The sequence below is a fragment of the Lates calcarifer genome, linkage group LG20, assembly GCF_001640805.2.
Source record: "Lates calcarifer isolate ASB-BC8 linkage group LG20, TLL_Latcal_v3, whole genome shotgun sequence".
Lineage (NCBI taxonomy): Eukaryota > Metazoa > Chordata > Actinopteri > Centropomidae > Lates > Lates calcarifer.
The window spans coordinates 3,673,596-3,689,593 of NC_066852.1; the positions used below are offsets into that span (position 1 = coordinate 3,673,596).

General features: G+C 37.3%; 1 protein-coding gene and 1 long non-coding RNA gene across 4 annotated transcripts; one reads left to right on the plus strand and one right to left on the minus strand.

The window, feature by feature from the left end:
- The first annotated feature begins 393 nt into the window (after nucleotides 1-393).
- On the plus strand, nucleotides 394-11,729 carry LOC108893558 (uncharacterized). 3 transcript variants are annotated; one of them, XR_001962687.2, is made up of 6 exons: nucleotides 394-496; nucleotides 924-973; nucleotides 4,655-4,816; nucleotides 9,907-9,975; nucleotides 10,542-10,610; nucleotides 11,596-11,729. It is a non-coding gene; the product is annotated as an uncharacterized LOC108893558 (long non-coding RNA). The 3 variants fall into 3 exon arrangements; XR_001962689.2 differs by having other exon boundaries at nucleotides 4,658-4,816; XR_001962688.1 differs by lacking the exons at nucleotides 9,907-9,975; nucleotides 10,542-10,610; nucleotides 11,596-11,729 and adding an exon at nucleotides 5,155-5,636.
- Nucleotides 2,239-6,590, minus strand: LOC108893556 (aquaporin-11). The gene is made up of 3 exons (XM_018691676.2): nucleotides 5,736-6,590; nucleotides 4,885-5,001; nucleotides 2,239-4,735 (listed from the first exon to the last, which is right to left on the minus strand). Exons 1-3 carry the CDS (start codon nucleotides 6,325-6,327, stop codon nucleotides 4,629-4,631), a joined length of 816 nt encoding a protein of 271 aa, XP_018547192.1. The 5' UTR covers nucleotides 6,328-6,590; the 3' UTR covers nucleotides 2,239-4,628.
- Nucleotides 11,730-15,998: the final 4,269 nt, after the last annotated feature.

Genomic DNA, 15,998 nt, shown 5'->3' on the forward strand with positions numbered 1-15,998 from the left:
TCGTAGTTTTAACACTGACACAAGTAAAAGTATGGTTCAATTTGTTTTTAAAAAAGCGGTCTAAGTTCGTATGTATGTACCATATTCACCATCTTAATTCAGCGTGTTAGCATGCTAACAGTTGCTCGAGGATGCTAGTACAGAGCTAAATGCTAACGTCAGCATCTTAACGTCCACATAGTGACAGTGCTGTATTTTATATTAATATATTTATGTATTGTATTACTGACAGTGATGTAAGTAAAAGTATTGCTCATAAATGCAAAATGTTGATATTGCTGTTTATAAAGTTTATATACAGTCTATGGTTAGCATGCTAGCATAGTTGTAGGGCAATACGCCTTTTCGCCACTAGATGGCAGTATCTGCTATCGAATCTGAGTGTGGCGCTGTAATTCCTAACGGAAAGTGAGCTCAGTCGTAGCGCCGAACTGCTCGGATAACGCAGAGGAAGCCCGAAACTTACACGGAGCCTTCTTTCCTTTCATGTTTACAGGTAGGAAACATGCACTAGCCTCATACACAGTTATGTCAAGCTGGTTCTCTTTTGCGGCGCCATGTTTGACACTCGTTTTGTGAATGTAAAATGCCTCAATGTCAGAGGATAAGGTAGTTAGCTACAGCTAGCTTAAATGATGCTAGCTTCACGTAGCTGTCGGACCCGCCATTAACTAGTGAAGTGATTTGATAACTGTACTGTTTACATGTCAGTTGATATATGGGAAAATACAGGCTTTAGCAAATGATATTAATAGTTTCATTATAGTAAATAGGACATATTACAATATATTACAGAGCAAGCTGCATATTTCATGTTCTGTGTTGATAATTCCTTTATTTTGTGACAGTTATATGTACTTTTTTTTTTTACTGACTTTATGGTTGTAAGCTTTTACTTACTGTCTTTTCTGTTATGCTTGCAGCATACATAAATTCATCCGGCACCTGGATGGAAACTGTCTTGATTCAGAAGGTAATGTGTTTTCATTTATTTAATCGGCCACCTGGGTGCTGTGAGCATCCCCTTTCACATGCATATGATCATTTAATCCTCTGGCCCCTACATTGTCGGGTCACCAATTTAGGAATAATGGCATAAATGTGAGGAAAGATGCATTTTCTGAGCTTTCCCTAAGGACTCATGATTAAAGTTCAAACTGGAGGTCATCAGCATGCATCAGTGAGGTGTTAACACAGCCTGCTGCAGGTCTCATGACACCAACAACCTCCTGATATATCCCTGTTAATCAGCCGTACAGAGTCAGTCTCATGTTTGTCTCATGTTGTTTATGTGTTGAATGTTATCTATGCAAGAGACTGAACATTGGAGCTGTTGTTTGGTATTTTGTTGAGTCAGTCAGCGTGAGAAAAGGGGGGGAAGAGAGGGCACAAAGGTCGTGTTATGTAATAGGCCAAAGTAATAGGTGCTGTAGAGGTGGACAGGGTTTTATGGGCTTTTTCTTTTTTGGGATTATCCAGACCTTCCAGAGGACTACAACAGGAGATTACTTAGTGGTTTTGTTGTTAGAATTACTGTACACTCAGTGGTTTAAGTGATTTGTCAGCAACATTTTCATTAGGGAAAAGAAAAAAAAAACTGTATTCTGTAGTTTCTTATTGTCCACTGATCCCAAAAAGAGATGAAAACCTACATTGAATTAATCCTACTAAAAAGCCTGATATACAGTATTTTATTCCTCTTTGCCATAGAGCTCCATTGTTGTCCAAAAAACTATTAAAGTACATCAGTGAGCTACTACACAAGCTACTCTAGGTGTGTATTAATCCACTGTTGAAAATAGTCCCCAACAGGAGGCCATTTAAGAAGGTGAAATTGTATATTTGTGAGCCATTTTTAAATATTTACATCTTCTGTCTGAGCGCCAAAGACTGGGAAAGTAGTGAGAAACAGACTAGCAAACTGTGATTTTGGTCTCTCAATGGGATTTGTTGAAAATAAGAAAAATATGGAGCCTTCACTTTCAGACTCGCTGTGTCCTTAACAACTTTTGAAACTGTTTTTCCTCATGATAGGCATAGCTGAATGTTAACAGTCCCCTTAAACGCATTGTGACGTTCCAGTTACCTCTAAGTGCATAATTATAGTGCATTAATACAAATAATGCTGCTTAAAAATTTCATATGTGCACAGTGTACTTGCAAAATAAGGAAACTCATAGAGCAATTCAAATTGATGATGATTTTTGATCACAAACAAATCAGCATAGACACAAGAAATTAACATTCAAAGGTTTGTCTTTAATTAAAATACTGGCATATTCGACAACACCATATATTGGAAATACATTTAAATTACAATGCTTAATACAAAAATCTGTTTTCTGAAAATATACTGTACATTTTGCTAACAGACGCTGAGTCAGAAATGTCAGAGAAAAATCTACGTTTATTCACATTCTTAATATAATCATCAACTCTTACTCTCATAAAAACAAGTTATTATGACTCAGAGGTATTTAAAGATGTAAATGACAATGTCCTTGGTTCACAGAGAAACAGAAGTCTGCACTTTTGTCAGAAAAAAATTAAACCCAAAACTATATCAATATAGTCCCAAAGGAAATATTACACTAGCTTTAACTTCTTGTCAATATAAAGGATAAACAGAAACAGATTCAACAGTAAAAAACCTTGGTCTTCTAAACGTAAGAGGGAAAAAATATCACCATCACAGTCCTAACAGTGAAATCCAGTTTTTTTAAACTTGTGTTTACATATCAAGTGTGCTAGAAAAATAAATTTGGTGCTATTACAGAAAGTGTAAAGCTTTGACAATTGTGCAAAGTACAACCAAAATTAAACTAAGACAGAGCAAACCTTAAAACATTTGTGCTCTTTCACTTCACCTTTAATTCACTGTGCTTCACAACTCCTTTTTTGGGATTTTAAAGTACTATGAAGGAGTGGTGAAATTTTTTCCATAACGCTAAACATGGCTCTCATCAGGTTTGGCTAGTGTGCTTAGCATTTTCAAGGAATGTCACTGGACTGTTGGCATTGAGAAAATTCCACTTTGTGCACTAACGTTAACTTATATACAGTGAAAATAAAACAGTAACACTTTGTTACATACACTTCTTCTATAGCGTTGTACTTCTGAAAACCTTTATATTAAAAACATTTGGCAAAATCTAAGCACAGGTATATTAGCTTGCATTTCCTTAAATCTGTCATGAGAACTTCAAAACAAAAAAAAGGTAAAGTTGAACTGAAATTTTACAAAGAATTAAGCCTATATATCCTTCGCATAAATGTTTGATTCTCACTGATAGCCTACTTTTAGTACTGTAATTTGATTTTGATTTTGAAATTAGTGTGTAATATCACTTCAACCATGTGGGGAGCCAGCTTTGTTAGCAGTTATTAACTATTCTTTGACTTGAGGACTTTGTATGGTACTACTTATTGTTGTGATCTAAATCATTAGGTAATCTACAGAAAGAGAAAGAAAACTTAAAAGCACAATGATTCTCAGGCAAGTTCTGGAGTTATAAGGCGAGTGCTAACGTTAGCTAGTTAGCCTAACTTGCAGCAGAGTGGGAAAAGCAGTTCATGTTAGCCGCAGTTTGACATATCATAAGTTTCTCTCTCTGCTAATATTGTGTGAATGCAGCCTGAGTGCACCACGGAATTTTATGAAGCTTGTCTCCTAGCAACACCTGCCCCCCAAGTCAACTGTTGTCATGGCAAAGGGCCCCACAGAATTCTGAAGCTGAAACAATGTTGCAACAAACATTCTATGTCCAGAAAAACGGAAAATAGCTGCTTTATAGTTTATGTTTCCTTACACAAAAAGTGAAAAATTTCAGTTCGACTTTAATAGCAGAATATCCTTGAATGAATTAACACCTCTTAAACCACAAAATTATGATGTTTTGTGTTAGCAGCAGATCTGTGCATCTGACTAAAGCACATAATGTAGTTACTGGTTTATATTTTTCCTCTTGCCAGTCATTCCCATGAAGATCTGAACCCACTGATGTGTTCTGACAGTCAAAGCTCCACCTGTATGTCATAAGGCAGCTTTAGTTTTTCAGTTAGATGTGGCGAAGGGCTGCAACTTACCATTATTTTCATTATGGTTTCATTTTCTCTATTAGTCAATTAATTGTTTTGTCTGTAAGATGTCAAAATTTCAAGGTGACATCTTCAAATGTCTTGTTTTAGTTGATCAGTAGTCCAAGATGCAAAGTTATGCAGTTTACTATGACAAAGAAAAGCATGAAATCTTCACATTTAAGAAGCTGGAACCAGAACATTTGCTTGAATTATTATCAAAATACTTGCAGATTATTTTCTTTTTCATGCAATTAAGCAACTTATCGTTGCAGCTCAACAGTGTGCTGTAATTGATGAAGTGAATGGACGATTAGCTACATGATTAGGTTACCATATGTTGGGGAAACTACAGTAGGAGTGCTGCTCACTCCAATATGTGTATTTTATGTTTCATGTTTACTTATTACAATGGTAAACCTGCAGTGCAACAGACAACAGGAGCTTCAGGCAACAGTGGATTTTAACTCTTCATCGTCATCAGCCACATTGTGCCTTCATAAGAACTGGTATTATTCACCCACAGACATGGAATAGAAAGCTTATAAATACTACTGTGTCTTCTGTTTCTGGACAGCAGGGACGTCCAGCCCAAGGGTGCTTTTTCCAGAGAGGAAAGGGATGATCTTCTCGAACAGGAGGATGCAGCTCGCCACACCTGGACCCACATGTGGAAAACACAGGAGGTTACTGTGGTGGATAAACAGGAGCCAATCAGGCTCTAGCAAAGATATTTCAGGTATGGATTATTAAGAACAAGTAAAATGACAAATATAATGGGTGTAATGTGTCACTTGGGCTCTGTACCTAGGATTGGTCCCAGCCAGTAGACAAAGCAGTACTCCAGGTAGGTGTGGCCGCTGCAGGGGAACTGGATGGAGAAGGCCAGGACGGGGTTAAAGACAGCACCTGAAATACTTCCACCTGCAGAGAGGGAGGGAGGGTCAGGTCTGAAACATGAAACAGCATCTAACATGACTGATTTCTCCTTTCTTTCTTTCTTCCAACTGATACTGTACTATCCGCTTGTTAAGTCTGATGTCACGACCCACAAAAATACTATTTCCTGCTTCACAGACCTTCGCCTGCAACCATTTCCTCCACGGTTCCCAAGAACAACGGAGTAGTTTTTTTTTTCCCAGATCTATCCAGACAACACAGGACACAGCACTGCGACATCTTGAAAAACAGGAGAGCTTTGGCGAAGTTGGACCCGGAAACAGTATTTTGATCGGTCATGACATCACGTCACGTCATAATGCCAACAATAATTAAATCTCCAATTAATTCTCACCTTTTTTTGTGTAAAATTTGCAGCAGTAATTGCTCCTAACATGATTTGGGTCAGCTGAAGTAACGGTTTTAATCTGCTTCAGTTTAATTCTCAAGACCTTTTTTGTGTTTAGAGCTGAAACAATCAGCCTGATAATCGCTCACGTGATTCACAAAAAGTTATATAAATGCTTAAAGTTTATTGGTTCCAACTTTAGCCTCCAGCATGTGTAAATATTTGCTGGTTTTCCAGTTCTGTGTTGGATTAAATATGTTTTTGTGCTCTGTTGGTTTGTGAATCCATGGAGAACCCTGTATGTGTATATTGTGCATAACCAGAATTAATTAAAATACTATAATGATATCACCACAGGTAAGTAACAGACCTGTGTAAACCAGAGCGGTGATGACAGCAGCGATGCAGTGAACTCTGAGTTTCTCGTCCACTCGGTGAACATGCATGGCCGCAGCCTGGACTATGAACGCGCAGGCCAGCTCCACGGCCGCGGCCTCCAGCAGAGTCCCACCGAGGGGGTCGAAGCATCTGTACCCGAACCGCTGGTGCCGGGTGTGGATGTCGGACAGACCCAGCGACCACACGGAGGCTGCGAAAAACTGCGCGGCGACCGCAGCTGCGAACTGGGAGCCTATGAGGACGACGGCCGCCTTGCCGGTTCTGGTTCCCCGGCAGACGCTCTCCAGAGCCCCGCTGGGGTTACACGTCGCCTCCCGGAAAGTTAAGAGGTGGATGACCGTCATGGTGTAGGTGAGGGTCAGGCTGACCGGCAGCTCCAGCCGGGCCGTCTCACCCAGCAGTTTGAGTTCATGCGTGCAGCAGCAGAGCTGGAAGGTGGACGCAGCTTCCAGCAGATAAATCCAATAATCCCCCGGGAACAGACGCGCTGCGGTCCGCCGGGCCGCCTCGCTGAGGAGCACCGCGGCTCCCAACACCGCCAGGGAAACCCACAGGTCGGTCATTTCTCCGGCTCTTCAGCGGCAGACTGACGGTTTGACCTAGAGGTACAAACCGTTCCTCCTGACGGGACCAACTTTGCTGAACTTCCCTCCTCCTCCGCGTTAAAGTCCAGTTCAGCCACGCTGCCGCTGCAAAACAGGAAACAGGGCGAGTAACCCTTCAAAATAAAAGCGCCCAAGGTGGCAGCTCTTTGTAAAGAGCAGATAAACCCAAAAACATCCTACCTTTAGTCGTATCTTTATATGTAAGTAGCTACCATTTTATCATTAAGTTGAGTGATAATTAATAATTAACTCTTTTGCAACATTTGGGTCTCATTTTAATTGTTTTTCTATCCTAAAAATGAATTAATGGTTGGTAATTATGATCAGGATTGGTGTTGATTAAAAAAAATAATATTAATATTTAATGTTTTCATAGCAGTTTTTTGACGTGTGAGGTATACTCAAGGGTTAAAATTTAAAAAGTCAATTATCCAGGGTTACTGGACACAAGTTTTTCAACACCATGCACTACATTTATTTAAATGTTCTATTATTTATTTATGCATTATTTATTTACTGAGGAATAAATCTCAGAGATAAACTGTGTATAATCTGGACAAATTAAACCAAATCTGGAATTGGAAGTTAACTGTACTCTGGACTTAAATGCAACAGGGAATTTTTAGATAATACTTACCCTAGTGGGTGGATTTTTCCCCTTTTTCCAATCTGTCTCTTCACTATAGCTTCGTATCTTTGGTAGAAATACGAGAACAGTGTCAGTCTAATCGACAAAATCTCAGTAAGAAAGTGCAACACTCGTAATACCAAGTTTTAGTTTGGACGTTGTAACAGGAAATGAAGGTATTTATTTTGAAGTTCTTGATGCAGTAGAGCCTGTTTGTGGACAGTACACACAGATTGGGAGAGGCTCAGCCCCAGGTGAGAAGATCCCTGTAGTTTGACAAGTTTTCCAAGAAAGACCAGCAGGGGGCGTGATATGCACGTGAACAGCCTGTAGTAGTAGAGTCCAGTCTAAAAGGCAAAGATACTGTGGATATTGTGTGGACTTTTGCATGGGTATGCTGCAAACAGGAACTGCCAATTCTAAATGCAGTCACTTTTAATGGAGACATAGATCTTCACAAATATAGTCTGTAATTAATTACTACTGTCCTGAAAATTCAGTCAAAATAAGTCACATTTACACAGAATCTGTCACTTTTTGTCTGTATTACACAATATATATATATATATATATATATATATATAGTTGTATATAGTTGTATAGTGTGAAACTCATGCAACATTTAAAAAAAAATCCATATTTGATTAATTTTCTGTCCCACAAACCCTGCGACATTAATTCGACCAATCAGAGGTGGTTACTAGGCGGAACAGCATCCGCCGACCAATCAGCGTTTTGTGTGCCGACGCTCGCAAACGTGCGCCGTCATTGGCCATGACGTGGGCCGTTATTGAACGTGATCCTCGGTTAGGCAGAGCAGGACGCAGACAAACAATGTCGGAAAAACGAGTGAAAATACGGAGTAAAACCAACATTTGAGGCGTCGCTTCGCCGCTTTGGTTTGTTAACACTGTGAGAAATGTAATTACTGAAGAGGTCTGGAGGCTAAAACAAGTTTTGGAGCTGTTTTATTCGAACGCGAGTGAGGCTGGACGCTGAGCACACCTGCCGTGGAGGTAAGCTAACGAGCTAATTAGCATCGAACATTAGCCTTAGCGTTAGCATTGGCACTGGCCAATTTCAGACGTTCTTAACGCGTGGGTTTGTTTGTGTTACTATTACTGATGTGTCTCTGGCATGAGTTGCTCCCCCCTAACGTGGACGGATAACACAGTGATAGCCTGTTTACGTAGCTTTGTGGTCATTTTTCCTGTCTAATTTTGTGTTACATCCGGGTCATTTGAAATCAGTTAGCATGTCATTGTGATGTTTTGCAGGTCTCCATGGCCGACTCTTTCTCCCTCTGTGTTCTTTTGGCGTCGTGTTTCGTCTCTAACTGGGTGTTTTACAGCTACTTGTGTTAAACCTTTTGTCTCTTTATGGTTGTTATGGTTGTTGCTGTATGTGTGTTATTGCGTGTCACTGTAGTTTTGTGACCGTTCCTGGTTATTTTTACGCTTCTTTGTGGCCATGTTTTGTGTTATTGTGGCGGTTAACATTTCGTTATGATCGTTATGTGTTGGTTTTTTTACTCTGTGGATTTTCTTGTCTCTACCTGACCGGTTTTGCCTTTGTGGTTGTTTTTCTTCTCATTGTGTGTCAGTTCTTGGTCATTTTTCATTGCTCTGTAGCCATGTTTTGTGTCGGTTTAGCATCTCGTTGTGATCTTCAGTTTGTAGACTCTGTGGTTCTTCTTGTATTTCCTTCCATTCCTGGTCGTTTTGCGCCTCCATGCGTTTGTCTATTTCCGGGATATAATGCAGGTGAAGATACCTGTGCGTTGTTTCAGTCTGTCCATGGCCATCCACTGATCCCCTGTTGTGTATTTTAATGATCAGTAATTATTTTGTGGTAACTTGATATTTGATTTAACACTAGATTTTAATGCACATTTCCATCCACTGCAGTTGTGTGAATATCAGGAGCTGGTGGAGTCAGTTCTCCAGTCAAAGCAGCTTCTGTCTTTGTCTACAGATCAAATTTAATTCTTGAACTATTTCTGATTCGTCCACACACTGGTTTCTTTGTGGATTTAGTTTTTTACTTTCTTGTTTTTTGACAGTTTGAACTTCATTACCCAGAAACCCTCTGTGCTTTTAAACAGTTGCTCCTTTATATTAATGTTTGTGGTTTCTGTATTTTCTCCACATTGTTCTCATTCTTCCTCTGTCATTATCTCAGCTGCAGTTTCACAGTTTAAAACTTGTTGTCTGGAATAAACATGAAGTTCAAGCTGCAGATCAGGACTGTAACTTATCAAACCTCACAGATCTGCAAACAGAGAAGTTTTAATTACAGTTAATTAGTTTGCACAATGCAGCTGCATAGAAATATAAAACTCTTTAACCTGGTTTTATTCTGCTCTTTGCTTAAAAAACGTTGCTATACTGAGAGTACTGTATATGACTTAGGACACAATTTAAGATTTAATCTACATTTTCTACAATTTGTAATGTAGAAAAACAATAGTTAAAGATTCTTAATGATGAAAGTTATTTTCTTAATGTGATGATTTGTATGATTTTTAAAATGCAGTATATTTAATGTGGAAATAGAGGAGTTTAATTACTCCTTATGGAAAAGTAAAACAAAGATTAAACATCAAACTGAAAATTTAAATGATTTTGTTCACAGCAGAGATAATGACTGGTGTTTGACCACTAGGAGGTGCTTTGTTTTACTCAGTCATCCTCATGTGCTCACAACTACTTACATTAGTTTGACTTGTTTAGATTTAAAGGACTTCATAACTCTGTGGTTTTCATTGGTTTCTGCTGAAGATGCGAATCTTTAATATCCCCCAAACAGTTTGAACTTCATTACCCAGAAACCCTCTGTGCTTTTATTTTGATGATTCAAACAGTTGCTTCTTTATATTAATGTTTGTTGTTTCTGCTTTGTCTCCACAGGACTCAAACTTCAACCAGGAAACACCTCAGCTCAGAGAGAAGAGACAGAGACATGAAGATCAACAGGAGGTCAGTGTTTGTTTATTGTTTTTAATCCTTTATTCTTCTTGAATTTAAGATCAACTGTAAACAATGAACTTACAGGTTTTAATGACTATTAATCATCAACAAATAAGTATAAAACCTTTAAAGGTCTGTCAATTAAGAGTAATTGGAATTAAGTGCACATAGTTTTTCATCTGTTTGAGTCAAATATAATATTATACTTACAGCACATTATCTACATTTAATTCTTAAATACTTCCAGGAACAATGATGTAACATAGAAAAACAATTGGTTAATTTTCCTCATCATACATATTGAATTCAGCAGCTGAAAGTAAAGAATATTTGGCTCCTTGTTTAGTAACATTATTTGTACAATATTAGATGTGTTAAAAATAAAGTATGTCTAAAGTAAATAAATGAATATGTGACTCAGTAAGTTAAATAAGAATCTTTTAATGTTTTTTTTTTTTTAAACTTCAGTGTTCTTCCTACAATTCATCTTTTGACACTACATTACCCAGAATCCCTCTGTGCTTTTATTTTGATGGCTTAAAAGTTGCTGATGTTTGTTGTTTTTTTTATTTCAGGACCCAAACTTGAACCAGCAAATACTTCAGCTCACGAAGAAGAGACAGACATGAAGACATTTTCAGAAGGTCAGAGATCGTTTATTCTTTTCAGTTTCTCTCTCTCTGTCGTTATCTCAGCTGCAGTTTGACAGTTAAAACCTGTTGTCTGGAAGAAAATCACTTAGGAACTTAATCAGCTTTAATTAAAATTAATTATAATGTAGCTGTAAAAAATAACATAAAACCTTTAAATTTAAGTAAAAGTATATCAAAGTAATGAAGTAAAAAAGTAAAACCTTTAAATATACGTAGCTGCTAAAACTTAATCAATAGTAATAAAAGTAATCACTAATACTAGAGGTAATCAAGTAAAAATAAAACCTTTGAGTCCACAGAGCTGCTTTAAATAACTCGGTAATAACAGGAAGTAGTAATCTGTAATAATAGACACAATCTTTAAATACTTACAGCTGCTAAATAGTAATCATAGTAGATATTTGTATTAATAAATGTAATCTGTAAAATGAAGTAATACCTTTAAATATATGTAACTGCTAAAACCTAATGAGTAAAATAATTGGTTATAATAATTTTGTGTAGGATTTTACTCTTGTTGATGTAAAATAGAGAAACTTTAATGATTTTATTCCAGACATTTAACAAACCTCAGCAGAGATAATGACAGATGTTTGACCACTAGGAGGCGCTTTGTTTTATTCTCTTTACACCTCATGTAGCTGTGAGCACATTTTCTAAACACTAATGTCTGTTTTAAGCATCTTTTAAGAACATTTAACTGCTTCATGAAAATGTTCTTAAAAGATGCTTAAAACAGACGTTAGTGTTTAGAAAATGTGCTCACAGCTACATGAGGTGTAAAGAGAATAAAACAAAGCGCCTCCTAGTGGTCAAACGCAGGTGGAGAGCTGAAACAAAGAGTCACCATATAAACAGGAGACTGACGCTGTTGACAGCAGTAAGATGCAGCAGGTCTTCTATCAGTCTGGTGTTTAAAGTTCATCTGTCTCATTAACAGCTTCATGTCTCTGCTGTTTTCTTTCATCCACTTCAGGTCCTGAACTTCATCCAGTCCTCTTCATCGTTGTCTTCCTCCTCTTCTTCTCCTCCTGCAGAGAAAGCACACGTGTTAATCACAGCACTTCATAAACTTAATTGTCCCTATTTATTACTCTATTAGTAATTAATCACTACATTACTTGTTATTACAAGTACTTTTTTAGTGCTATATTACTCTAAGATTACTTTTGATTATGCTTACATTACTTCTATCATTAATTATTAGTCTTACATTACAATTATTTTCATTACTATATTACCTCTATTATTACATATTTTCTGTTTATCTCTGTAAAGTTTCACAACAGTTAAACTCTACCATTATATTTATAAATTGTTAAATACTTTTTTCCCCTGATGTGTTTTAAGAAGAAATAAAAATATTTTCCTACCTTCACCTGCTGTGAATCCAGTTCTTTGTGGGACTTCACCTGAAGAACACAAAACACTTCATTAATACAAAATGTTTGTTTTATGATTGAGACTTCAGATCAGTTACTGAACATATTTAATGTCAGTGCTGTTTATAATTTACCTGGAGGAGGCCGCTCTGTCTCAAACAACTTCTTCACTGTACCATCTCTGTCTGCAGTCGAAGTGACAACACCTGGAGGAAATAAAAGACAAATGCACAAAGGAAAAATATCCATATGATTAGTATTAGTTTAATTACATTTTGCATAATTGATTTTGTGCAACCAAACTGTAGAGATATCTTCAATCCTACTTTGACAGATATTTAACAATAACTATCTAAAGACAGAAATTCAGCAGCTTTAACTGAGTGATGTTTGTTCCAGACAGATAATGACACAGGAAGAATAAAAGATAAACACTGACCTCCTGTTGATCTTCATGTCTCTGTCTCTTCTCTCTGAGCTGAGGTGTTTCCTGGTTGAAGTTTGAGTCCTGTGGAGAAAAAGCAGAAACAACAAACATTAATATAAAGAAGCAACTGTTTGAACTATCAAAATAAAAGCACAGAGGGATTCTGGGTAATGTAGTGTCAAAAGATGAATTGTAGGAAGAACACTGAAGTTAAAAAAAAAAAACATTAAAAGATTCTTATTTAACTTACTGAGTCACATATTCATTTATTTTCTTTAGACATACTTTATTTTTAACACTATCTAATATTGTACAAATAATGTTACTAAACAAGGAGCCAAATATTCTTTACTTTCAGCTGCTGAATTCAATATGTATGATGAGGAAAATTAACCAATTGTTTTTCTATGTTACATCATTGTTCCTGGAAGTATTTAAGAATTAAATGTAGATAATGTGCTGTAAGTATAATATTATATTTGACTCAAACAGATGAAAAACTATGTGCACTTAATTCCAATTACTCTTAATTGACAGACATTTAAAGGTTTTATACTTATTTGTTGATGATTAATAGTCATTAAAACCTGTAAGTTCATTGTTTACAGTTGATCTTAAACTCAAGAAGAATAAAGGATTAAAAACAATAAACAAACACTGACCTCCTGTTGATCTTCATGTCTCTGTCTCTTCTCTCTGAGCTGAGGTGTTTCCTGGTTGAAGTTTGAGTCCTGTGGAGACAAAGCAGAACAAAACATAAAAGAAGCAACTGTTTGAATCATCAAAATAAAAGCACAGAGGGTTTCTGGGTAATGAAGTTCAAACTGTTTGGGGGATATTAAAGATTTGCATCTTCAGCAGAAACCAATGAAAACCACAGAGTTATGAAGTCCTTTAAATCTAAACAAGTCAAACTAATGTAAGTAGTTGTGAGCACATGAGGATGACTGAGTAAAACAAAGCGCCTCCTAGTGGTCAAACACCAGTCATTATCTCTGCTGTGAACAAAATCATTTAAATTTTCAGTTTGATGTTTAATCTTTGTTTTACTTTTCCATAAGGAGTAATTAAACTCCTCTATTTCCACATTAAATGTACTGCATTTTAAAAATCATACAAATCATCACATTAAGAAAATAACTTTCATCATTAAGAATCTTTAACTATTGTGTTTCTACATTACAAATTGTAGAAAATGTAGATTAAATTTTAAATTGTGTCCTAAATCATATACAGTACTCTCAGTATAGCAACGTTTTTTAAGCAAAGAGCAGAATAAAACCAGGTTAAAGAGTTTTATATTTCTATGCAGCTGCATTGTGCAAACTAATTAACTGTAATTAAAACTTCTCTGTTTGCAGATCTGTGAGGTTTGATAAGTTACAGTCCTGATCTGCAGCTTGAACTTCATGTTTATTCCAGACAACAAGTTTTAAACTGTGAAACTGCAGCTGAGATAATGACAGAGGAAGAATGAGAACAATGTGGAGAAAATACAGAAACCACAAACATTAATATAAAGGAGCAACTGTTTAAAAGCACAGAGGATTTCTGGGTAATGAAGTTCAAACTGTCAAAAAACAAGAAAGTAAAAAACTAAATCCACAAAGAAACCAGTGTGTGGACGAATCAGAAATAGTTCAAGAATTAAATTTGATCTGTAGACAAAGACAGAAGCTGCTTTGACTGGAGAACTGACTCCACCAGCTCCTGATATTCACACAACTGCAGTGGATGGAAATGTGCATTAAAATCTAGTGTTAAATCAAATATCAAGTTACCACAAAATAATTACTGATCATTAAAATACACAACAGGGGATCAGTGGATGGCCATGGACAGACTGAAACAACGCACAGGTATCTTCACCTGCATTATATCCCGGAAATAGACAAACGCATGGAGGCGCAAAACGACCAGGAATGGAAGGAAATACAAGAAGAACCACAGAGTCTACAAACTGAAGATCACAACGAGATGCTAAACCGATACAATGACACAAAACATGGCTACAGAGCAATGAAAAATGACCAGGAGCTGACACACAATGAGAAGAAAAGCAACCACAAAGGCAAAACCGGTCAGGTAGAGACAAGAAAATCCACAGAGTAAAAAAACCAACACATAACGATCATAACGAAATGTTAACCGCCACAATAACACAAAACATGGCCACAAAGAAGCGTAAAAATAACCAGGAACGGTCACAAAACTACAGTGACACGCAATAACACACATACAGTGCAAAACAACCATAAAGAGGCAAAAGGTTTAACACAAGTAGCTGTAAAACACCCAGTTAGAGACGAAACACGACGCCAAAAGAACACAGAGGGAGAAAGAGTCGGCCATGGAGACCTGCAAAACATCACAATGACATGCTAACTGATTTCAAATGACCCGGATGTAACACAAAATTAGACAGGCAAAATGACCACAAAGCTACGTAAACAGGCTATCACTGTGTTATTCGTCCACGTTAGGGGGGAGCAACTCATGCCAGAGACACATCAGTAATAGTAACACAAACAAACCCACGCGTTAAGAACGTCTGAAATTGGCCTGAAAAAGGCCAGTGCCAATGCTAACGCTAAGGCTAATGTCCGATGCTAATTAGCTTGTTAGCTTACCTCCACGGCAGGTGTGCTCAGCGTCCAGCCTCACTCGCGTTCGAATAAAACAGCTCCAAAACTTGTTTTAGCCTCCAGACCTCTTCAGTAATTACATTTCTTACGGTGTTAACAAACCAAAGCGGCGAAGCGACACCTCAAATGTTGGTTTTACTCCGTATTTTCACTCGGTTTTCTGACATTGTTTGTCTGCGTCCTGCTCTGCCTAACCGAAGATCACGTTCAATGACAGCGCACGTTTGCGAGCGTCGGCACACAAAACGCTGATTGGTCGGCGGATGCTGTTCCGCCTAGTAACCACCTCTGATTGGTCGAATTAATGTCGCAGGGTTTGTGGGACAGAAAATTAATCAAATGTGGATTTTTTTTAAATGTTGCATGAGTTTCAAACTATACAACTACATTTGTATATAGTATACATTATATATATTGTGTAACACCGACAAAAAGTGACAGATTCTGTGTAAATGTGACTTATTTCGACTTATTTTGATCAAATATCGAGTAACCACTAAATAATTACTTATCATTAATATACAACAGGGGATCAGTGGATGACCATGGACAGACTGAAACAGCGCACAGATATCTTTACCTGCATAATATCCCGGAAACGCAAGAAGGCGCAAAACAACCAGGAATGGAAAGAAATACAAGAAGAACCACAGAGAGTCTACAGACTGAGGATCACAACAAGATGCTAAACCGCCATAAAGACACAAAACATGGCCACAAAGAAATGTAAAATGACCAGTAACGGTCACAAAAGTAGAGTAACACACAATAACACACATACGATGCAAAACAACCATAAAGAGGCAAAGGTAGAGCCAGGTAGAGACACTAAATGATGCACCATAACAACCAAGGTATAAAGCTGTTACAAAAATACAACAGCCTGAAACGTAAAACAATGCAAAATGGACACAATTTAACAAAA

What these genes read in the sequence shown, in the direction of transcription:
- LOC108893556 (XM_018691676.2), bottom strand. Translation starts at nt 6,327, where the DNA reads ATGACCGACCTGTGGGTTTCCCTGGCGGTGTTGGGAGCCGCGGTGCTC. An exon ending in CACCGCTCTGGTTTACACAG is followed by an intron (nt 5,002 to 5,735) that starts GTCTGTTACTTA and finishes CCCTCTCTGCAG; the next exon opens with GTGGAAGTATTTCAGGTGCT. An exon ending in CTGGCTGGGACCAATCCTAG is followed by an intron (nt 4,736 to 4,884) that starts GTACAGAGCCCA and finishes ATGTGGGTCCAG; the next exon opens with GTGTGGCGAGCTGCATCCTC.